Genomic DNA, 25,018 nt, shown 5'->3' on the forward strand with positions numbered 1-25,018 from the left:
AGAAGCCCCTGGTGGCTTTTGGGATGTTTTCTCCCACCACAAGAATGGGGGTGCCCGGGACACATGGCCCTGCAGTTTTGGGCTTCCACCTCACGTCTTCTGGATTGAAAGCTCCCAGGCTCTGCTTGCACACTTGGTGTCTGCAGGTGATAGTGCAGATACCAGGGTGGGCGGGAAAGCCAGCTGTGGAGCCTGGCTAGTGCTCCCTGGCCCCTGGGGGTCTGTACTGCAGTGCCTGGTGCACCTGCACTCCGTGCCTACCAGCTGCGTCACTGAGGCGGGCGGCCGCCTCCTCCAGGGCCCGTGTGTCCCCAGGTCCCCTCTCCTAAGGTGGCTTGAGGATCCAGTCCATGCTGGGTGCTGCACTCAGTGTCTTGCCTCTTGTACGCCCAGTGGAGAATGTGGGTTTTGCAAAGCCTACTGTTTCTGTCATCCTCACCCCACCCTCACGTCTTTGCCAGGTGTGCCTGTGGCAACAGGCCCTACGGTGGGCTTATCTGGCCTTGAGGCTGCATTTTTGTTTGCTGTCCCGTGGAGACCAGGGGCCAGTGGGTGAGGTGATTGTGTCTACACACAGCTCTTAAGACCCTAAGGGAGCCTCTGAGCCCAGAGTGTGTCATGCCACCCACTTAGATGTCAGGTCCTGTGACGGCTGCCACCAATACCCCGGAGTTGGGCATTGTGATCCAGGGCAACGGGAGAGGAGATTCCTTTGCCACAGGGCGCCCTGCCATGCTGTTGCGGCAGCATCTATTGCCCCATGCCAAGTGTTTCTAAAGGCCCCATTTTACCGGGCAGATCATGCTATATCCATTCGGCGGAATGCAGTGCAGCCACTACAAACGAGTAAGTACAGCCGTGAGTTCCGCTCCGGGATGTGATTGTGAAGTAGGCTACCAGGATGGAACTTCACTGAATACCCTGGAAATATTTGGCCTTGCATTTGGTGGATTCTACGTCCATGAGTTCAACTAACCAAGGATCGAAAATACTCAGAAACAAAAATGTGTCTCTGCTGGTCAAGAAGGCTCACGCCTGTAATCCGAGCACTTCTGGAGGCTGAGGTGGGCGGATCATGGAGTCAGCAGATCTAGACCATCCTGGCTAACACGGTGAAAACCCATCTCTACTAAAAATACAAAAAATTAGACAGGGCAGGTCGCGGTGGCTCACGCCTGTAATCCAAGCACTTTGGGAGGCCAAGGAATTCCTGAGGTCAGGAGTTCGAGACCAGCCTGGCCAACATAAAAAAAAATTACAAAAAATTAAAAATTAAAAAAATTAGCCAGGCGTAGTAGCATGCACCTGTAGTCCCAGCTACTTGGGAGGCTGAGGCAGGAGAATGGCTTGAACCTGGGAGGTGGAGGTTGCAGTGAGCTGAGATTGCGCCACTGCACTCCAGCCTGATTGACAGAGCGAGACTCCATCTCAAAAAAAAAAAAAAAAAGTGTCTCTACTGAACATATACAGACTTTTTTGGCGGGCGTGGGGCATCATTATTTCCTAAATGATGCTATGTAACAACGATTTACATGGCATTTACATTGCATTTAGTATGATAAGTGACCCCGAGATGATTTAACCTATACGGGAAATGTTTGTGAGTTACGTGCATTTTGCATCAGGGGCTTGAGCCCCTCTGATTTTGGTACCCATGGGAGGTCCTGAGGGAGGAGTGTATGTTGTGTTAGCACTGCCTCTGCGGAAGTGCAGACTGGGGGGCAGAGATCAAGGGCTGCTTACTCTACACCGTTTTGCACACTCAATTTGTTCAAGTAGTTCGCCAAGTGCATGAACATTTTTGTGTGTGGTAGGGGCATGGGGACAGAGTCTCTGTTGCCTGGGCTGGAGTGCAATGGCGCAAACTTGTCTCACTGTAACCTCCACCTCCTGGGTTCAAGTGATTCTCCTGCCTCAGCCTCCTGAGTAGCTGGGACTACAGGCGCACATCACCACACCTGGCTACTTTTCGTATTCTTAGTAGAGATGGGGTTTCGCCATGTTGGCCAGGCTGGGCCGGAACTGCTGAGCTAAAGTGATCTGCCCACCTCAGCCTCCCAAAATGCTGGGATTACAGGTGTGAGCCACCGCGCCTGGCCGTGAATTAATTTTTAAAATAAGGCCCTATCAGCTTTTTTGTCACATGGTCCCCTCCTCGGGAACCTTTATTCAGAGACGTCCTGCCTGATCCTGTGTAGCCACCTGCACTCCGACGGCCCCCAGAGCAGCATCGCTCTGCCCCCTGTTCAGCCTTTCCTGTCTCCCTGACTTTGTGCTCTATTGTCCTTTGTTGCAAAGTGTTTCTCCTCCTTTGAAGACCACCCCGCATAACTAAGCGTGCATTCATTCATTCATTCATTTCTCCCCGGTGTTCTGCCTCTCTGGTAGTACCTTGGGCTGAACAATAGTATTAGTGTCTCATTTCTCCAGCTGTAGTGTGGTTCTGTTTTATGCCTATTCAATGAATATTTAATGACAACTTTACCACTAGTGCTGGAGTGGGGGAAGATCAACACTTGGCTGTTCAAGAAAATCAAAGCTGATCAGAGTTGGATGAATTACTGGTTTATTCAGCTTTTTATAAAGTGATACTATGTGGCAGTGTAGACAAGTAGGCTCTAGCTGTGAGCAAAATGAAGAAGCGGGTTGCATCCTTGCAGGTCAGATGAAATAACTCAGGGGATAAGCACTATGAAGAAATGGGCAGCGGCGATAAGTGCTACGGGTTTCACTCTGAGTAGATGGGCAGGTTATGCAGGGGAAGGCTGCCCGATGGTCCAAAGCTCACCTGTCTACAGTGGACACGATGAAACCAGGGACATGTCCCACCATTGCAGTGGTCACAGGCAAGAAAAAGGGCTCTATTCTGTGGATCTTTGGATCCCAGGTCACATCTCACTTTCCGAGGCACCCCGACTCCCCTGCCCAATTTAAAACAGGCCTAAGCCCGCCCCACCCCAGCTGCTTTGCCTGGTGCTCTTCTAAGTGCATGTTTATTTACCCTCCCCGCCTAGATTGTAGGGCCCACGAGGGGAGCGGCCAGCGGTGCCTGTCAGTGTGCCCGGCGCTCAGCAGGTGTCCAGCGGGCGGGCAAATACAACTCATTGTCCACGTGCGAATGAATGAACGAACTAGATCCCGGCGGACGGGGGGGGGGGGGGGGGGGGGGGGGCTGCGCCTGCGCCCTGCGTCCCGCGCCGCGCCCCGCCCTCCCTCCTGGTTTTCTTGGCGCCGATTGGTCCGAGCCGCGCCTGCGTAGTGCTGGCCAGATGCCCCGCGTGCGCGTCGCGTGGGCCGGCCGGTTTGGTCCGGTGAGGTGGCCTCGCCGCCCCATCCGCGGTCGCTGCGCTCGTCCTCGCCGGGAGCCCTTGGCCGTGTCACCTCCAGCCGCGGTGAGTGACGGCCCGCGTATCCGCTGCCAGGACGGAGCGGGCGCCAGGGGCCTGGCCTACCTTCACCCGGCAGCCCACACCCGCCGGTTGTCCTCAAGACTCCCTGGACGCACGCTCCCCTCTCTCGGTCCCATCCTTCGGTGACTCCCGGCTGGGCGAACGCCCTCCCTTCCCTCAGGGACCTCCATCCCATGACGACCCACCGTGAACGCCCACGTCTCCCTCAGTGACCCCTCCCCCGGCACGACCCCCCCCATGAACGCCCACCTCTCCCTCAGTGACCCCTCCCACACACTACCTCCCCCATGAACGCCCCTGTCCCTCAGTGACCCCTCCCCCACACTACCTCCCCCATGAACGCCCCTGTCCCTCAGTGACCCCTCCCCCACACTACCTCCCCCATGAACGCCCCTGTCCCTCAGTGACCCCTCCCCCTGGCACGACCCCCCCCATGAACCGCCACGTCTCCCTCAGTGACCCCTCCCCCACACTACCTCCCCCATGAACGCCCCTGTCCCTCAGTGACCCCTCCCCCGGCACAACCCCCCCATGAACGCCCCTGTCCCTCAGTGACCCCTCCCCCACACTACCTCCCCCATGAACGCCCCTGTCCCTCAGTGACCCCTCCCCCTGGCACGACCCCCCCCATGAACCGCCACGTCTCCCTCAGTGACCCCTCCCCCACACTACCTCCCCCATGAACGCCCCTGTCCCTCAGTGACCCCTCCCCCGGCACAACCCCCCCATGAACGCCCCTGTCCCTCAGTGACCCCTCCCCCACACTACCTCCCCCATGAACGCCCCTGTCCCTCAGTGACCCCTCCCCCGGCACAACCCCCCCATGAACGCCCCTGTCCCTCAGTGACCCCTCCCCCACACTACCTCCCCCATGAACGCCCCTGTCCCTCAGTGACCCCTCCCCCGGCACAACCCCCCCATGAACGCCCCTGTCCCTCAGTGACCCCTCCCCCACACTACCTCCCCCATGAACGCCCCTGTCCCTCAGTGACCCCTCCCCCACACTACCTCCCCCATGAACGCCCCTGTCCCTCAGTGACCCCTCCCCCGGCACAACCCCCCCATGAACGCCCCTGTCCCTCAGTGACCCCTCCCCCACACTACCTCCCCCATGAACGCCCCTGTCCCTCAGTGACCCCTCCCCCACACTACCTCCCCCATGAACGCCCCTGTCCCTCAGTGACCCCTCCCCCTGGCACGACCCCCCCCATGAACCGCCACGTCTCCCTCAGTGACCCCTCCCACACACTACCTCCCCCATGAACGCCCCTGTCCCTCAGTGACCCCTCCCCCGGCACAACCCCCCCATGAACGCCCCTGTCCCTCAGTGACCCCTCCCCCACACTACCTCCCCCATGAACGCCCCTGTCCCTCAGTGACCCCTCCCCCTGGCACGACCCCCCCCATGAACCGCCACGTCTCCCTCAGTGACCCCTCCCCCACACTACCTCCCCCATGAACGCCCCTGTCCCTCAGTGACCCCTCCCCCTGGCACGACCCCCCCCATGAACCGCCACGTCTCCCTCAGTGACCCCTCCCCCACACTACCTCCCCCATGAACGCCCCTGTCCCTCAGTGACCCCTCCCCCACACTACCTCCCCCATGAACGCCCCTGTCCCTCAGTGACCCCTCCCCCTGGCACGACCCCCCCCATGAACCGCCACGTCTCCCTCAGTGACCCCTCCCCCACACTACCTCCCCCATGAACGCCCCTGTCCCTCAGTGACCCCTCCCCCGGCACAACCCCCCCATGAACGCCCCTGTCCCTCAGTGACCCCTCCCCCACACTACCTCCCCCATGAACGCCCCTGTCCCTCAGTGACCCCTCCCCCGGCACAACCCCCCCATGAACGCCCCTGTCCCTCAGTGACCCCTCCCCCACACTACCTCCCCCATGAACGCCCCTGTCCCTCAGTGACCCCTCCCCCGGCACAACCCCCCCATGAACGCCCCTGTCCCTCAGTGACCCCTCCCCCACACTACCTCCCCCATGAACGCCCCTGTCCCTCAGTGACCCCTCCCCCACACTACCTCCCCCATGAACGCCCCTGTCCCTCAGTGACCCCTCCCCCGGCACAACCCCCCCATGAACGCCCCTGTCCCTCAGTGACCCCTCCCCCACACTACCTCCCCCATGAACGCCCCTGTCCCTCAGTGACCCCTCCCCCGGCACAACCCCCCCATGAACGCCCCTGTCCCTCAGTGACCCCTCCCCCACACTACCTCCCCCATGAACGCCCCTGTCCCTCAGTGACCCCTCCCCCACACTACCTCCCCCATGAACGCCCCTGTCCCTCAGTGACCCCTCCCCCACACTACCTCCCCCATGAACGCCCCTGTCCCTCAGTGACCCCTCCCCCTGGCACGACCCCCCCCATGAACCGCCACGTCTCCCTCAGTGACCCCTCCCCCACACTACCTCCCCCATGAACGCCCCTGTCCCTCAGTGACCCCTCCCCCACACTACCTCCCCCATGAACGCCCCTGTCCCTCAGTGACCCCTCCCCCTGGCACGACCCCCCCCATGAACCGCCACGTCTCCCTCAGTGACCCCTCCCCCACACTACCTCCCCCATGAACGCCCCTGTCCCTCAGTGACCCCTCCCCCACACTACCTCCCCCATGAACGCCCCTGTCCCTCAGTGACCCCTCCCCCACACTACCTCCCCCATGAACGCCCCTGTCCCTCAGTGACCCCTCCCCCACACTACCTCCCCCATGAACGCCCCTGTCCCTCAGTGACCCCTCCCCCTGGCACGACCCCCCCCATGAACCGCCACGTCTCCCTCAGTGACCCCTCCCCCTGGCACGACCCCCCCCATGAACCGCCACGTCTCCCTCAGTGACCCCTCCCCCACACTACCTCCCCCATGAACGCCCCTGTCCCTCAGTGACCCCTCCCCCACACTACCTCCCCCATGAACGCCCCTGTCCCTCAGTGACCCCTCCCCCACACTACCTCCCCCATGAACGCCCCTGTCCCTCAGTGACCCCTCCCCCACACTACCTCCCCCATGAACGCCCCTGTCCCTCAGTGACCCCTCCCCCACACTACCTCCCCCATGAACGCCCCTGTCCCTCAGTGACCCCTCCCCCACACTACCTCCCCCATGAACGCCCCTGTCCCTCAGTGACCCCTCCCCCGGCACAACCCCCCCATGAACCGCCACGTCTCCCTCAGTGACCCCTCCCCCACACTACCTCCCCCATGAACGCCCCTGTCCCTCAGTGACCCCTCCCCCACACTACCTCCCCCATGAACGCCCCTGTCCCTCAGTGACCCCTCCCCCACACTACCTCCCCCATGAACCGCCACGTCTCCCTCAGTGACCCCTCCCCCACACTACCTCCCCCATGAACGCCCACCTCTCCCTCAGTGACCCCTCCCCCACACTACCTCCCCCATGAACGCCCACCTCTCCCTCAGTGACCCCTCCCCCGGCACAACCCCCCCCATGAACGCCCCTGTCCCTCAGTGACCCCTCCCCCACACTACCTCCCCCATGAACGCCCCTGTCCCTCAGTGACCCCTCCCCCACACTACCTCCCCCATGAACGCCCCTGTCCCTCAGTGACCCCTCCCCCGGCACAACCCCCCCATGAACCGCCACGTCTCCCTCAGTGACCCCTCCCCCACACTACCTCCCCCATGAACGCCCCTGTCCCTCAGTGACCCCTCCCCCACACTACCTCCCCCATGAACGCCCCTGTCCCTCAGTGACCCCTCCCCCACACTACCTCCCCCATGAACCGCCACGTCTCCCTCAGTGACCCCTCCCCCACACTACCTCCCCCATGAACGCCCACCTCTCCCTCAGTGACCCCTCCCCCACACTACCTCCCCCATGAACGCCCACCTCTCCCTCAGTGACCCCTCCCCCGGCACAACCCCCCCCATGAACGCCCCTGTCCCTCAGTGACCCCTCCCCCACACTACCTCCCCCATGAACGCCCCTGTCCCTCAGTGACCCCTCCCCCACACTACCTCCCCCATGAACGCCCCTGTCCCTCAGTGACCCCTCCCCCGGCACAACCCCCCCATGAACCGCCACGTCTCCCTCAGTGACCCCTCCCCCACACTACCTCCCCCATGAACGCCCCTGTCCCTCAGTGACCCCTCCCCCACACTACCTCCCCCATGAACGCCCCTGTCCCTCAGTGACCCCTCCCCCACACTACCTCCCCCATGAACCGCCACGTCTCCCTCAGTGACCCCTCCCCCACACTACCTCCCCCATGAACGCCCACCTCTCCCTCAGTGACCCCTCCCCCACACTACCTCCCCCATGAACGCCCACCTCTCCCTCAGTGACCCCTCCCCCACACTACCTCCCCCATGAACGCCCCTGTCCCTCAGTGACCCCTCCCCCACACTACCTTCCCCATGAACGCCCCGTCCCTCAGTGACCCCTCCCCCACACTACCTCCCCCATGAACGCCCCTGTCCCTCAGTGACCCCTCCCCCACACTACCTCCCCCATGAACCGCCACGTCTCCCTCAGTGACCCCTCCCCCACACTACCTCCCCCATGAACGCCCACCTCTCCCTCAGTGACCCCTCCCCCACACTACCTCCCCCATGAACGCCCACCTCTCCCTCAGTGACCCCTCCCCCACACTACCTCCCCCATGAACGCCCCTGTCCCTCAGTGACCCCTCCCCCACACTACCTCCCCCATGAACGCCCCGTCCCTCAGTGACCCCTCCCCCACACTACCTCCCCCATGAACGCCCCTGTCCCTCAGTGACCCCTCCCCCTAGCACGACCCCCCCATGAATGCCCATCTTTCCCTCAGTGACCCCTCCCCCACACTACCTCCCCCATGAACGCCCATCTTTCCCTCAGTGACCCCTCCCCATACTACCTCCCCCATGAACGCCCCTGTCCCTCAGTGACCCCTCCCCCACACTACCTCCCCCATGAACGCCCCTGTCCCTCAGTGACCCCTCCCCCTAGCACGACCCCCCCATGAATGCCCATCTTTCCCTCAGTGACCCCTCCCCCTGACACGCTGCCCCCCCGTGAATGCCCACTGCTCCCTCAGTGACCCCTCCCCCTGACATACCCCCCTCCTCCCGTGAACTGCCACCCCTCCCTCAGGGACCTCCACCTCATGACACATGACGACCCCCTGTGAATGCCCACTCCTCCCCTGTGACACGACCTCCCACCGCCACCCCCGGGAACACCCACCCCTCAGGGACCCCTACCCCATGACGACCCCCTGTGAACGCCCCCCTCTCCTTCAGTTACCCCTCCCCCATGACACCCCCCCATGAACGCCAACCCCTCCCCCTGCGACCCGGTAACTGCCCCTTCCTCCTCCTCCTCCCTCCCCGCCCCCGCTCCCCCATCATCCCATTTTCTGGTGACTGCTCCCCTCCCCCACCTCCATGACACAACCCCCCCTGCCCTCCCACCGCTTCCCTGGTGATAATCACTGTGACTACTCAGCTGGTGACCGCTCCTCCCCGTCCCCTGCCCCTGTGACCCTTCACCCTGTCCCCTGGTGCCCACCCCGTCACCGCCGCCAGCCTGGTTCCAGCCTCACGAGACTGCTGCTGCCTGATGCCGCCTCCCTCCCGGCCCCCTGGCCCAGGTGTCCTGATCCCTGAGGTCGGGGCCGGTCTGCAGTCCAGGAAACACGAGCGCACTTGGGGTGTGGTGAGCATGAGCAATGAAGTTCATTCCGCAGACTGCCCCTGCTCAGCAGCCCCCCAGAACCAACCACGGCCCTCCCCGGGTCCTGCTCCTGACAGAGGCCTGTGGGTACTGGGAGTTTTCTGTTAGCGAAAAGGAGAGGCTAATAATACCGCCACCTTTACAGTAAGGGTTGGAATTGGCACCTTTTAGAATAAAGACGTTTATCTTGCCCAAGGGCTGGGTGAGTATTTCCTCCCGGCCGGAGGTTTGAGGCTCAGGCTTGTTGGTGCAGCTGCTTGGCTTGGATCGCCCTGCCGCCCGCCGGCTGTTCGTGCTCACGACCAGATAGTCTCGTCTGGGACCCACAAGGGCGTGTTGTTACCGCAGCTCTGCAGCACCACGGTACGTCTCAGTCCACGTGCTGCTGCCCCGGCGCCCGTCTTCAGGGGATATGGTCCAACACCGGCATTGGATGCCTGAGACCCGGGACAGGCGCGCACTACGTAGACCGTGTTTCCTTACACATCCGTCCGTACCTATGGTCAACTTTAATTCATCAGCTAGGCACAGGAAGAGATTAACTGTAGGGTCAAGTCCTACAGGGTTGTGGGGTGTCCCTTTTCACTGCTGAGGTGCAGGATCCGAGAAATAAGGAGACAGGACACAGAAGGACAAAGAAAGCGCAGCTGGGCTCGTGGGGGGGGGGGCGGGGGCCGAGTCACCTATAAGCGGAGACAGGCCAGGCCCGGAACGCCCAGGAGCATCTGTATTTATTGGGTATAGGTTAGGGGGCAGGGCAGTGAGTGAGGTCATCCGAAGGACAGTGATAGGGGCAAGACAATCACGTGAGCAGTAAACAAGGGGTCCACCCTCACTAGGTCACCTAGGCTAGGAGGTGGGCAGTGTGCAGCAAGGGTCCACCCGGATTAGTCACCGAGGCAGGGCGGTGGGCCGTGTGCGGTGAGCAGGGTGCAGCGTGCAATGTCTCTTATCTCGGGGCCGGCTACTTCTAAGGGTTTCTATAGGAGGATGCTTTGAGCAGCGACAGAGCTGACCAGGTCTACCGCCTCCTGCTGGCGGCTTCCAGTGACTTCTATAGGAGGACGCTCTGAGCAGCACAGGAGCCAGAGAGCTGACAAGTTACACAGTCACCACGGTGCCGTCATACCGGAGGGGTCGTAAGCCCTCGGACGCTTGAGGATTGCCGGTCTGAGGGCGGCCTTCCACAGGAACTGGAGCAAGGTCCTACGACTCCTTTATCAGGAGGAGAGGCTCTCGCCCCAGGCCTGCCATACAGCGGGTGTCTTTACGATGCTGAACGCTGCCGCCTGGGCCATGGATTCCTGTCCTGGTCTAACTGTTTTCCCTTAAATCATGCTCTGCACCGTGTCTGCTCTAGGCATTCCTCCGACTATGAACTAAGGTACAATTATATGTATATATATATTTAGATAGGGAAATACCTGAGTAGTAAGATGTTCTTCAGGCGCTAATTCTATAAACTAATACGTGATTATATATAGAGGATTCTATAAAGGAAATGACTGAGTAGTAAGATGTTCTTCAGGCGCTAATTCTATAAACTAATATGTGATTATATAGAGGATTGTATAAAGGAAATACCTGAGTAGTAAGATATTCTTCAGGCGCTAATTCTATAAACTAATATGTGATTATATAGAGGATTCTATAAAGGAAATGACTGAGTAGTAAGATATTCTTCAGGCGCTAATTCTATAAACTAATATGTGATTATATAGAGGATTCTATAAAGGAAATACCTGAGTAGTAAGATATTCTTCAGGCGCTAATTCTATAAACTAATATGTGATTATATAGAGGATTGTATAAAGGAAATGACTGAGTAGTAAGATGTTCTTCAGGCGCTAATTCTATAAACTAATATGTGATTATATAGAGGATTCTATAAAGGAAATGACTGAGTAGTAAGATGTTCTTCAGGCGCTAATTCTATAAACTAATATGTGATTATATATAGAGGATTCTATAAAGGAAATGACTGAGTAGTAAGATGTTCTTCAGGCGCTAATTCTATAAACTAATACGTGATTATATATAGAGGATTCTATAAAGGAAATGACTGAGTAGTAAGATGTTCTTCAGGCGCTAATTCTATAAACTAATATATGATTATATAGAGGATTCTATAAAGGAAATACCTGAGTAGTAAGATGTTCTTCAGGCGCTAATTCTATAAACTAATATGTGATTATATAGAGGATTCTATAAAGGAAATGACTGAGTAGTAACAATGTAAACTGAGACATTCTTCAGGCACTAATTGTGTCAGGAATCTGCTTAGCTCTCCTTCCTCCGTGCCCAGATGGGGGTCCCCACATGAATAATAGCTAGTAACAAAACAGCGCAACTGTAGCAATATTCTGTAATAAGAGTCATGTGAAAGTGGTGTCTCCTAATGCGTCTTTGAACCGCAGTCCACTGCAGGTCACTGAAACCGTGGTAAGGAGAGCCTCACAGTAGTTTCTTTTCCAGCTGTGGGACTGAGACTTCAAAACTCAGTAACTTGTTAGTTAAATGGAGTTGTCCAGGGTGTACAAGGTGACAGCGGCAGCACAAAGGTATTTCACTGACGTGTCTGTCATGTTTTTGCTAAACTAATACACTTTTAAAAATTATTATTTATGCTGTGTGCAGTGGCTCATGTCTATAATTCCAGAGCTTTGGGAGGCCAAGGTGGGCAGATCACCTAATATCGGGAGTTTGAGACCAGCCTGACCAACATGGAGAAACCTCTTCTTTACTAAAAATACAAAAAAAAATCTACTCAGGAGGCTGAGGCAGGAGAATTGTTTGAACCCAGGAGGCAGAGGTTGCAGTGAACCGAGATTGCACCAGCCTGGGCAACAACGGCGAACCTCCATCTCAAAAAAATATATATATATATATAATTTGTCAAAGTGTGTAGTGAGCGTTGAGTCACAGTACAGACAAGTAGAAGCCCTCCTTTAGCGACCCCTAACGCTCGGGGAGAGACGGCCTTTCTGGCCACGATTGTAGGTGCTCCTGGCTCCACCACTTCCAGCTTGGCCACGGATATGCTGTCATCTGATAACTGTTATCACAGTCGCTGTGACAGCTGCTACAAAATGGTTACGTCTTAGGACTTGAATGTTGGTGGTAATGGAATAAAGGGCCTGGAGAACAGTGGGGCGCTGCCGCATTTGCTGGGTGGTATTTACGTATTTGAAAAAGCACTGAATGCATGATTTTGGGTGATGACTGAGAAATACGGGGCATGACCCGTTTTGAATAGAACAGAATGTTTGAAAGTGATTCTTGTTCCCCTAAGAGTTCAGTGACAGCCCCATGTAGAGGGAAAATGGCAGAGGAATGGCTTCTCTGCAAAGTCAGGTGCTAAGGCCATTCTCAGGAGGAAAGGCAAGTGCCCGTTCACTGTGGTTTGCCGAGGTAATTTTTTGTACCTTGGAATGAGCCATATTTTTAATTTTTTTTAATGTTATGAAATGTACCCTCGTAACAATTCAAACAATACAGAAAAATAAGAATTCTTTTCAGCCCTTTTGTGCCGTATTTACACCCTCCACCTTTTTTCCTTTCACTCAGTAATATGTCTTCAGCATCTGCTCATGTCGGGAGATAAATGATTCCTTTTGTTTGCATAGCAGTCCTTACTGAGGATACAAAGTATTTAGTCAGCCATTCCCCACTGATGGATTTTACTTGCAGGTTTGTACTGAGAGGCGCATGTCTACGCATGGCTCCTGGTGCCTTCTTTGGTTTCTATAGGCTAGATTCCCCTAGATGGGAACTCAGTGCTATTAGTGGGTCATAGGATATGCATATGTAACTTTCAATGCTTATTGACAGATCCATTCCCAGAAAGTTACAGCAGTTGACATTCCTGAAGCCATGAAGGGAAGGACCCTTTGCTCCCCTGTTGGCCACACTGCCTGCTGAGCGGGGGGTGCCATGTCCTGCTGGCACCGCGTGCTGCCCTTCATGGACTGTGGACCGTTGACACCGCCTCTTTTGGAAGTTTTCCTTTGTGTTCCCCAGTTTCTGGAGAGGCTTTCTTTTCTTTCTTTTTTTGAGATGGAGTCTGGCTCTGTCACCCAGGCTGGAGTGCAATGGTGCAATCTCAGCTCACCGCAACACGCCCCTCCTGGGTTTCAGTGATTCTCCCACCTCATCCTCCCAAGTTGCTGGCATTACAGGCACGCGTCACCACGCCCAGATAATTTTTGTATTTTAGTAGAGACAGGGTTTTGCCATGTTGGCCAGGCTGGTCTCGAAATCCTGACCTCAAGTGATCCGCTTACCTTGGCCTCCCAGAGTGCTGGGATTAAAGGCATGAGCCAGCATGCCCGGCGGTGATACACACTTTTAAATGACTAGGTCTCATGACTCACTGTTATGACCAAGGGGATGACGTAACACCGTGAGAAACTGCTCCATGATCCAGTCACCTCCCTTCAGCCCCTTCTCCTCCCAAACAGGACTACAATTCAACATGAGATTCAGTGGGACACAGACCCAAACCATGTTACATCCCTTCCTTATTTCTGTCTTAGAGGGAAGGCTTTCAGTCTTTTACCATTGAGTATCATGTTAGCTGTTGGTTAGCCACTGATGCTTTTTTTTTTTTTTTTCCTTTTTTGAGATGAAGTCTTGCTCTATCACCCAGGCTGGAGTGCAGTGGTGCAATCTTGGCTCCCTACAACCTCCACCTCCTGAGTTCAAGCAATTCTCCTGCCTCAGCCTCCCAAGTAGCTGGGACTATAGGTGCCCGCCACCACACCCAGCTAATTTTTGTATTTTTAGTAGAGATGGAGTTTCACCATATTGTTCAGGCTGGTCTCAAACTCCTGACCTCAGGTGATCCTCCTGCCTCGTCCTCCCTAAGAGCTGGATTGCAGGTGTGAGCCACTGCGCCTGCCTGCCCCTGATAGGCTATCAGGTTGAGGAAGTTTTCTGTATAGAACCAGACTTTCACCTGGATCTGCTTCCTTATTCCTCGAGTATGTCCTTTAACATTTCTTGTACTACATATCTGCTGATGGTGAATTCTTTCAGTTTTGTACATTTGGAAAAAATTTATTTTGTCTTTTATCCTTTTTTTTTTGAGATGGAGTCTCACTCAGGCTGGAGCACAGAGGCCTGATCTCAGCTCACTGCAACCTCTACCTCCCAGGGGTTTGAGCAATTCTCCTGCCTCAACCTCCTGAGTAGCTGGGATTACAGTGTGTGCCACCATGCTCGGCTAACTTTTGTATTTTCAGTAGAGATGGGCTTCTGCCATGTTGGCCAGGCTGGTCTCGAACTCCTGACCTCAAGTGATCCACCTGCTTCAGCCTCCCAAATGCTGGGATTACAGGCATGAGCCACCGTACCTTGACGTTTTTTGTCTTTTGTCTTTGTTTTTGAAAGTTGTCTTAGCTGGGTATAAAATTATTGATTGACAGTTGTTTTTTGGCTTAGTGGCCCCCAGGCCTCTACCCACTAGATGCCAGCCATGCTCCTACCCTTCTCAGTGTAACAACCAAAAATGCCTCCAGACGTTGCCTGGTGTGTGCTGAGGGCACAGTCTTCCCAAGTAGAGAGCCACTGATCTGTCTTAGAAAGAGACAAGCATCATTGTGTTTCCGTAGGAAAAGGTGTTCGGAGTTAGAAATAAGATACAAATAAATTGTTGCCTTATGTCTTCTGTGCATCTTCTAATTATTATTTTATCAGAGTACAGTCCCTCATGTAGGCCTGTTGGCCCCACAGGGTTGCAGAGTGTCCCTTATGCTGTGCTGAGGTGCAGGATCTGAGAAGTAAAGAGACAGGACACTGAAGAACTGGAGAAGAGCAGCTGGACTCGGGGGGCACGCCACTTAGGAGCAGGGACAGGTGAGGCCCCAAATGCACAGAAGCATCTGCATTTATTAGGTACAAGCAGGGGAAAGAGTCATAATGAGGTCATCATCTGTAGGCTTAGTGATAGGGTATAATAATTGTGTGAGTCACAAGCGAGAGGGCCACCCCATTATGTCACCTGGGCAGAGAGGTGGGCTGTGCACAGTAGGGGGCCGTGCCGTGCGCAGTAGTAGAGGGTCGTGTACAGAAAAGGGGTCCACCCCCATTAGGTCACCGAGGCAAGGAGGTGGGCTGTGTGCAACAGGTGTCAGGCATGACACTTCTTATCTGAGGGCTGGAGACCTAACGGATTTCTAATAGAAGGATACTGTAAGCCAGTGCAGTGGGAGCTGACAGACTTGTGCTCTCCTCTTAAGATATTTATGGGATGATTCTTTGAGCTAGCACAGAAGTGAGAAAAGACTGACAGGGTGAACAGCCGCTGTGACTGGCCACATCAGGGGGGTTCTTCTCCCTCGGTTACTTCCGGGATCTCAGGCCTGAGGCCGACTTGCCACAGGAACTGGATGCAGGTGCTACAGCTCCTCTATCAGGAGGAGAGGCTCTTGCTCCAAGCCTGCCATACAGCGTTGCCCTTTCAGGCAGGGACGCCACCGCCTGGGGCTTTGGTTCTCGTCCTGGTCTGGCTGTTTTCCCATGTGCTGCTTCTGTTCTGTGACTGCTCTGGGCATTCCTCCTACTACAGACTGCTATATGGTTCTATGGAAGGATCGTATAAATCACACTAAATGTGTCGGTACAGCTCCGACTACATCCGTTATACGATTATATAGAAAGATTATATGGGACTAAGTATGATTATATGTATAAGCCAGATATAAGTAAGCAGTGAGTTATACTTGAGGCACTAATTGTGCCTGGGGTCTGCACAGTTCTCCTTCCTCGGTGCCCGTGGGGGGGTGCTACCACACCTCATGTGCAAACTTTGCCTGCCTGGAAGAAGAGTTTACTAGTAAGAAAATCACTTTTTAAAAAGATGGCTTTTTTTTCCTGTGGATATAAAAATACCACACATAGTAATTATAGAACATTTAGAAAGCACAAAAAAGAATAAAAAGGGAAAAAATCATTATCATCCACCTAACCCAGAGACCACCACCTGTGGACACATTTTGAGTCTTTTTATTAAATCTTTAAAATTATATAATTTTGTATCTTGAATTTTTCTATTTAAAATCGACCATAAACAGTGTATTTATCAAGCACTTTTTTTTTGAGATGGAGTCTTGCTCTGTTGCCACGCTGGAGTGCAGTGGTGCAATCTCTGCTCACTGCAACTCTCACCCCCCAGTTCAACTGATTTTCCTGCCTCAGTCTCCTGAGAAGCTGGGATTTCAGGTGCGTGCTACCACGCCCGACTAATTTTTTTGTATATTTAGTAGAGATGGGATTTCACCATGTTGGTAAGGTTGGTGTGGAATTCCTGACCTTGTGATCCGCCTGCCTTGGCCTCCCAGAGTGTTGGGATTACAGGCATGAGCCACGGCGTCTGGCCTTATCAAGCACTCTTGATAATGGTTTTGCTGGCGGGCGTGGCCCCATGCGTGCCAGGCTCGCCACACTTGTGCTTGGATGTGAGCTTGCACCGTTGTTCACACGGGCTCTGTCTTCCGTGTCCGTGAGCATCAGGTGTTAGGAGAGGCGGCTTCCGCATGTTGTTCACATGGGGTCTGTCTTCCGTGTCCCTGAGCATCAGATGTTAGGAGAGGCGGCTTCCGCACGTTGTTCACACGGGCTCTGTCTTCCGTGTCCGTGAGCATCAGGCGTTAGGAGAGGCGGCTCCTGCATGTTGTTCACACGGGCTCTGTCTTCCGTGTCCGTGAGCATCAGGCGTTAGGAGAGGCGGCTCCTGCATGTTGTTCACACGGGCTCTGTCTTCCGTGTCCGTGAGCATCAGGTGTTAGGAGAGGCGGCTTCCGCACGTTGTTCACACGGGCTCTGTATTCTGTGTCCGTGAGCATCAGGCGTTAGGAGAGGCGGCTTCCGCACGTTGTTCACACGGGCTCTGTCTTCCGTGTCCGTGAGCATCAGGCGTTAGGAGAGGCGGCTCCTGCACGTTGTTCACACGGGCTCTGTCTTCCGTGTCCGTGAGCATCAGGCGTTAGGAGAGGCGGCTCCTGCACGTTGTTCACACGGGCTCTGTCTTCCGTGTCCGTGAGCATCAGGCGTTAGGAGAGGCGGCTCCTGCACGTTGTTCACACGGGCTCTGTCTTCCGTGTCCGTGAGCATCAGGCGTTAGGAGAGGCGGCTCCTGCACGTTGTTCACACGGGCTCTGTCTTCCGTGTCCGTGAGCATCAGGCGTTAGGAGAGGCGGCTCCTGCACGTTGTTCACACGGGCTCTGTCTTCCGTGTCCGTGAGCATCAGGCGTTAGGAGAGGCGGCTTCCATACATTGTTCACACAGGCTCTGTCTTCTGTGTCCGTGAGCATCAGGCGTTAGGAGAGGCGGCTTCCGCACGTTGTTCACACGGGCTCTGTCTTCCGTGTCCCTGAGCATCAGGTGTTAGGAGAGGCGGCTCCTGCATGTTGTTCACACGGGCTCTGTCTTCTGTGTCCGTGAGCATCAGGTGTTAGGAGAGGCGGCTTCCGCACGTTGTTCACACGGGCTCTGTCTTCCGTGTCCCTGAGCATCAGGTGTTAGGAGAGGCGGCTCCTGCATGTTGTTCACACGGGCTCTGTCTTCCGTGTCCGTGAGCATCAGGCGTTAGGAGAGGCGGCTTCTGCACGTTGTTCACACGGGCTCTGTATTCTGTGTCCCTGAGCATCAGGTGTTAGGAGAGGCGGCTTCCGCACGTTGTTCACACGGGCTCTGTCTTCCGTGTCCGTGAGCATCAGGCGTTAGGAGAGGCGGCTCCTGCACGTTGTTCACACGGGCTCTGTCTTCCGTGTCCGTGAGCATCAGGTGTTAGGAGAGGCGGCTCCTGCACGTTGTTCACACGGGCTCTGTCTTCCGTGTCCGTGAGCATCAGGTGTTAGGAGAGGCGGCTTCCGCATGTTGTTCACACGGGCTCTGTATTGTGTGTCCCTGAGCATCAGGTGTTAGGAGAGGCGGCTTCCGCAGTGGCTGGTATCTTTGCAGCTTTCTGAATGTTTCCCTTGAATTTCTATGAAGACATCAGGTCTGAGCCATGCATAAAATGCATTTGTTTATAATACATGTACTTCATTAAAAAACACATGGCAGGTGGGAGCTGGACTCCCCTCCCCCCGGCCCCGGGGTCAGGCCACACCTGGAGTGCCTGAGGTCCACTCTGCACCTGCGTTTCCAGCCTGTCTCTGGAATGACCACTTCTCCAATGGATTCCCTTTGCCTTTTCCTGCCAGGTCGTTTGCACGGGGCCATTCAGGACACAGTAGATCCTGAAGACCATCCATAAACGGTTCAGTCTTCACGAAGATCAAATCCATGGCACTGATGACGTTTTAGCACTGGGTGGAGGGTGTCCAAGTCTCAGATTCAGGGGCAGGCTCAGGACCTGTCCGGAATGCTGGCCCGTAGTGACGCCCGTGGACCTCGGTGCCTGTGTGCCTGGAGCTGGACAATGGCGCCACCACTTGGTGGCGTGAGCCAGGCAGCTCCTTGCTCATTGCCTCAGTTTCTCTCTGTGTAAATGAGCTGTCAGTCAGAGTGACTCTGGCGTTGCTGTGAAGACTGAATGAGATCACGTCGGGGGCGTAGATAGCTGGCCTTGGTGACCCTGAGCCACTGTCTGCCTCCGTCTGTGACCCCACGGTGCTGCGCTGCGCTGCGCTCCCTTCCCCTATCCGGTGCTCTCCACTGTCAGCCGCTTGCAGTAGGCTTTGCAGGTGCTCGTACTTCAGCTCATGACAAGTGCTGACAAGCGTCCCCGAGCATCTCTCACTGAGCAGATACTCTGATCTGAGCCTTTTCCGCCCTGGGTAGCAGTTTGGTGCCTGGGTTTGCTGGGCCTGCATTTCTAGACACGTGTGCAGGCTCTGAAAGGCGCCTGGGCATGGAGCTCGCCTCACTCACCTCTGACTTTCTGCATTTATTTAGGGAGCGCTTCCTGAAGACGTGGCCATGCAGCATGTCCGCACCTCCCAGAACAGCCAATGCCATGTCCAGTGGGCCAGGGCCTACCCCGGCGTTGGCGCGGAGCCACCAGCATGTTCCCAGCTGTTCCCACCCCTCACGCTGCCATCTCCTGGCTACCATCTGCAGCCGCTGATGGTGAGGGGGGCCCTGTGGGTGGGCAGAACATGAATGTCGCCCTGAAGGGCATAGGCCCTGGGCTCGAGGGAAGCCCACAGGTCACACTGTCCCCACTCCACTCCCCAGCCCCACCTCTCCAGACTTCCAGTTTGACGCCTGGCCATGGCAGTTCTAGGATGGGTCTCCATTGTACATTCAGGTCACATCCCCCCTGTCCCAGCAGGTCCACACCCAGAGCCCCACTCAGCCCAGCCCTGGGCCGGGGCAAGCCCTGCAGAATGTGCGTGCAGGTGCCCCTGGCCCTGGGCTGGGTCTCTGCAGCAGCAGCCCCACCGGGGACTTCGTGGATGCCAGCGTACTGGTGAGGAAGATCAGCTTGAGCCCATCCAGTGGCAGATACTTTGTGTTTCAGGACGGGCCAGGACTCACCCAGATCGCCCAGGGGGCCCAGGTTCAGCTCCAGCACGCGGGCACGCCCATCACGGTCCAAGAGCGGAGATTCTCCCAGCCCCACACACAGTCAGGGGGCACCATCTACCACCTGGAACCCCAAAGTCCTGCGGCTGCGGGTGGGGCCGGCCTGCAGCCCCTGGCCAGCCCAAGCCACATCACCACGGCCAACCTGCCACCTCAGATCAGCAGCATCATCCAGGGCCAGCTGGTCCAGCAGCAGCAGGTGCTGCAGGGGCCGCCGCTGCCCCGATCCCTGGGCTTTGAGAGGACGCCCAGCGTGCTGCTGCCTGGGGCTGGGGGCGCAGCGGGGCTTGGGATGACCTCCCCACCCCCGCCCACCAGCCCTTCCAGGACTGCCATGCCCCCAGGCCTTTCCAGCCTCCCACTCACGTCTGCGGGGAACACAGGAGTGAAGAAGGCTCCCAAGAAGTTAGAGGAGATTCCGCCAGCTTCTCCGGCGATGGCACAGATGAGGAAGCAGTGCCTGGACTATCATTACCAGGAGATGCAGGCTCTGAAGGAGGTCTTCAAGGAGTATTTGATTGAACTGTTTTTCTTACAACATTTTCAAGGGAATATGATGGATTTCTTAGCTTTCAAGAAGAAACATTATGCCCCATTACAAGCGTATCTTAGGCAGAATGATTTGGACATTGAAGAAGAGGAGGAGGAACAGGAGCACTCTGAAATCCCTGATGGCGAGGTAACAGTTCTGTGTTTTGGTACTTGTCACGGGAAGCAGAGCTCAGGGCTTCTGCTGCGTGCAGGTTCAATGCAGGCCTTTTCATCTTCGAGCATCGTTCTAGGCGCTTCACTGTGAAAACGCACTGTGGCCATGACCATGATAGTTATTTACAGATGCTCAGAGGCCCCCACATTTACAGATGGTGGTGCTGGGGATCCCAGCGCACAGCTGAACCCCAGCAGCTCCCCTCTCTCCAGCGCCATTTCAGTCAGGCACCTCTGTGGCAGCTGCTCATGGGGCAGTGTCCTGGCACTTTTCTTGGAATGCCACCACATTTACCTGTTCCCAGATGGTTTGTGCTGGGCAAGGTGAGAGTGCCCACAGCCCACACTTGCCAGCTGCCTGCAGTCAGGGTTCCAAGGTTCCTAAACACACATCTCGATGTCAGAGTTTCACAGCAAGGTATAGCTCTGACTTAGACTCAGAATACAGAGAGCAAACATTTATGCAATTTCTTTTTTGTGTGTGTGTGTGACAAAATCTTGCTCTGTCGCCCAGGCTAGAGGGCAGTGGTTCCATCTTGGCTCACTGCAACCTCCGCCTCTGGGCTTCAAGCAATTCTCATGCCTCAGCCTCTCTCGTAGGTGGGGCTCCAGGCGAGCACCACCAGGCCTGGCTAATGTTTTTGCATTTTTAGTAGAGATGGGGTTTCACCATTTTGGCTAGGCTTGTCTCTAACTCCTGGCCTCAAGTGACCCACCCTGTTTGGCCTCCCAAAGTGCTGGGATTACAGGCATGAGCTGCCATGTGTGGCCTATTTATAGAATTTCAAGGGAGCAGGTTTTTCTTTTTTTGTTTGTTTGTTTTCTTTGAGATGGAGTCTTGCTCTGTCGCCCAGACTGGAGTGCAGTGGTGTGATCTTGGCTCACTGCAATCTCTGCCTCCCAGGTTCAAGCGATTCTCCTGCCTCAGTCTCCTGAATACCTGGGATTAAAGGTGCCCACCACCACACCCGGCTACTTTTTTGTATTTTTAGTAGAGATGGGGTTTCACTATGTTGGCCAGGCTGGTCTCGAATGCCTGACCTCGTGATCCACCCAGTTTGGCCTCCGAGGGAGCAGTTCTTAAATCCACAATCACATGAGGAGATTTGCTTTTTTCTCAGAAAACAATAAGTAAATAAATTGTAAGTATGTAGAACATGGGAACTACTCAAATTAACAATATAAATTAGCCTGTTTAACTGTATTACACACCTGTATGCATATACGTGTGTAAAAACTTTCCACAAAGAGATAATTTTTTTTAGAGTATACATGGAGACTATTTATAAAGGGAAACCTCAATTTAAAAAAACCAATTTTATGGCCAGGTGTGGTGGCTCACGCCTATAATCCCAGCCCCAGCACTTTGGGAGGCCGTGGTGGGTGGACCAACTGAGGTCAGGAGTTGGAGAGCAGCCTGACCAACATGGTGAAATTCTGTCTTAACTAAAAATACAAAAAATTAGCTGGCTGTGGTGGCAGGCACCTGTAATCCCAGCTACCGCAAGAGGTCGAGGTAGGAAAACTGCTTGAACCCAGGAGGCAGAGGTTGCAGTGAGTGGAGATCGCACCATTGCACTCCAGCCTGAGTGACAAGAGTGAAACTCTGTCTCAAAAAAAAAAAAAAAAAAAATCAGACTGGGCACGGTGGCTCGCCTGTAATCCCAGCACTTTGGGAGGCCGAGGCAGGTGGATCACAAGGTCAAGAGATCGAGACCATCCTGGTCAACATGGTGAAACCCCGTCTCTACTAAAAATACAAAAAATTAGCTGGGCATGGTGGCGCGTGCCTGTAATCCCAGCTACTCAGGAGGCTGAGGCAGGAGAATTGCCTGAACCCAGGAGGCGGAGGTTGCGGTGAGCCGAGATCACGCCATTGCACTCCAGCCTGGGCAACAAGAGCGAAACTCTGTCTCAAAAAAAAAAAAAAATCGATTTCATGTCAACTGTGCTCTCCCTATAATGCAATAAAATTAGAATCCAATTAAACATGTAGTATATTTGGAAACCGGGAAGCTTGCCCGTAAGGTCCATAGGTTGAGGAGAACATCTTCATGGCGGCATCCCGAGCCATGCCACAGCTGCAGTGCAGCCTGCCGGTCGGGGGCTCCGCTGAAGGTCCGCTTAGAAAGCTCCTCACGGTATTCAGTTTCCAAGAAGACTGAAGATGAGCAGCCTGACAGCTTTGAAAGTCACGTGAAGAGCGTGGTAATTGTTGTGTTAAAGTTTACTTGTAAGTGATGGAAATAAGTCTTTGTAGAATCTGACTTAGATCTTAGGAATCTGTTCTATCATCAGTTGGTGGAAAATCCTGGAAGTTTACTGGCGTGATTTTCCATGAATGGTTTCCTCTGTGTGATGTTCCCATCCCAGCTGCCTGCTGTGTGTTTTAGCTTTACGCTGCTAACACGATCCGTTACGAAACTTATTAGAGCTGTGAACTCTCTGGGGCCTAGTCAGTGCCGAATTCATCCAAATTAGTTCCACTAATTAGGTACATTTGCCTGTGGGCTTTTACTTGAGGAATTGGTGCAAGTGAAAAATACACTTTTTAAGCCTTGAACAAATTATGTTTATGTACATTTGAAACCTTAATGATCATTACATCGAATTTTCAGGAAACGTTCAGAGTATTTAGAAGTCAGTATGCAAACTGATACTGATGTGTTCATGCCTTGTTTTCACAGCTCAGGCTCTTTGAAACTGTGCTTCTCAGTGCACTGGAATCTTCCCGCTCACACCAGAAACTGAGGATCAAGAGAATGCTGCCTCCATATTCCTTTACTGGATTTTAATTTATTTTTTATTTTTTTGAGACGGAATTTCACTGTTGTCAAGGCAGGCTGGAGTGCAATGGTGTGATCTCGGCTCACCGCAACCTCCACCTCCCGGGTTCAAGCAGTTCTCCTGCTTCAGCCTCTCGAGTAGCTGGAATTATAGTCACCTGCCATGCCCGGCTAATTTTTGTATTTTTAGTAGAGACAGAGTTTCACCTTGTTGGTCAGGCTGGTCTCAAGCTCCTGATCTTGATCCACCAGCCTTGGCTTCCCAAAGTGCTGGGATTACAGGCATGAGCCACCTTGCCTGGCTGGTATCTGATTTCTTCAAAACATTTGGTTGTGGTAACATATACAGAACATAAGATTTCCTGTCGGTCTTATTTAATTATTTAAAATTGTTTATTCCAGGGTATGGATATATTCAGGTTTGGTTTTGATTATGATGCTATGTACGTGCATATAATTAGCCATCTGGACATACTGAGCCGGAAGAACCTGTTTCTTTTTTTTTTTTTTTCTTCAGACTTGTCAGCGGGAAGTAAGAGCCAGTTTCTTTCTTCTTGCATTTCTCTCTGTGACTCCAAGCTGTAAAGTGCCGTTTGACTTCTGAGTTCATTTACTTCCAAGGGTATTCCCATTTGAATGCCCTGGACGTGAAGCAGTTCATATCTCCGGACAGATGCTTTGCTTTGTGTCATTACAGAGAGGCAGATTAACTTGTCTTGCTGTTTTATCAGACCAAAGTGTGTTTTTAAGAAATGCTGCATTTTCAGCGGGAGTGGTTTTTGTCATTCTTCCCCCTCCCCCACCATAGCCTCCCCAGACATCTGCAGACTCTGCCGGGAAGGGCTGGCCTCCCCCTGACAGCTGCCACTGGGTTCCCGCACGTAGCTGTGTGGACCCTGTCCATGCAGCCCAACCGCAGCTACCTGCCGGCCACAGATTGGGGTTTAAAGTGGACTTAAAAAGAGCTTCAGTGCCCAGGGCCAAATTTGTTCTTTCCAGGCCTGTGAGGACTCAAATTGCATGAGGGAGCCAAGTGTCCCGTGACTCTGTTAGCGGACGAGGCTGCCAGCTGCGTGGGATGCACAGGTGGTGATCAACTTTGAGAAATTTAAACGTTATTTTCCTTCTTCCTCCCTTCCCTTTCAATATCCTTCTCAGGTAAAGGTTGCGGCCAGAATTCACAGGCAGCCTGGCACTCCTGTGGCGATGGCAACCCAGCTGCTGCCAAGGGCTCCCGCGGCCTTTTCACCGCAGCGGCTGCCGCTCGAGGTACTTCCCAGTGGCCCCACAGTGCAGATCCCCAGACTTGCCTCACTCGGATTTGGGGACTCAATGTTATGTGGCAGAACCCAGAGGTCTCCCAAGAGCCTGTCCTTTGTTAAAAATATGTCTTCAGATGTCGGGTGAAGGCTCTTAGTCTTAATGCATGCACGCTGTTCCTTTCCCCGCTGTTACTGGAATTAAAAAGCGTTTGTCTCTGAGCATTGGTTCTGGAATGCTTTCATTTGCATTTGCTTCTCTGTTTATTTGTCATTGCTTCATTGCTTCTGTATGATTGTGGCCTCTGTCATAGATGTTTCTCCTTTCCCCCCTTCTTTGTCTGCTTTTAAACAAGTACATTATCTAATTATTTTCTGGTTACAGGGATTTGATTTTGTTCTTTAAACATAGTTTAGGGGATGAGTAGCAAAAAACAATGATATTAAATTTCATAATACAAGAAAGTTACTGGAAACCGTGACTCAGTTATTACACGTCTTTTTCTTCTTTTTTTGAAATGGACTCTCGCTCTTGTGGCCCAGGCAGGAGCACAGTGGTGCGATCTTGGCTCACTGCCACCTCTGCCTCCTGGGTTCAAGCAATTCTCCTGCCTCAGCCTCCTGGTTAGTTTTCTTTTTT

At 54.3% G+C, this 25,018-nt stretch overlaps 1 protein-coding gene across 1 annotated transcript; it reads left to right on the forward strand.

Moving 5' to 3' along the window:
- Positions 1–3,267: 3,267 nt before the first annotated feature.
- On the forward strand, positions 3,268–24,601 carry LOC100404071 (putative EP400-like protein). The gene is given in 5 exon segments (XM_078337820.1): positions 3,268–3,392; positions 18,996–19,170; positions 19,173–19,262; positions 19,265–20,307; positions 24,278–24,601. Coding segments are annotated over 5 exon segments (1,680 nt in total). The 5' UTR covers positions 3,268–3,269; the 3' UTR covers positions 24,527–24,601.
- Positions 24,602–25,018: the final 417 nt, after the last annotated feature.

Source organism: Callithrix jacchus, chromosome 9 (assembly GCF_049354715.1).
Source record: "Callithrix jacchus isolate 240 chromosome 9, calJac240_pri, whole genome shotgun sequence".
NCBI classification, from domain to species: Eukaryota; Metazoa; Chordata; class Mammalia; order Primates; family Cebidae; genus Callithrix; species Callithrix jacchus.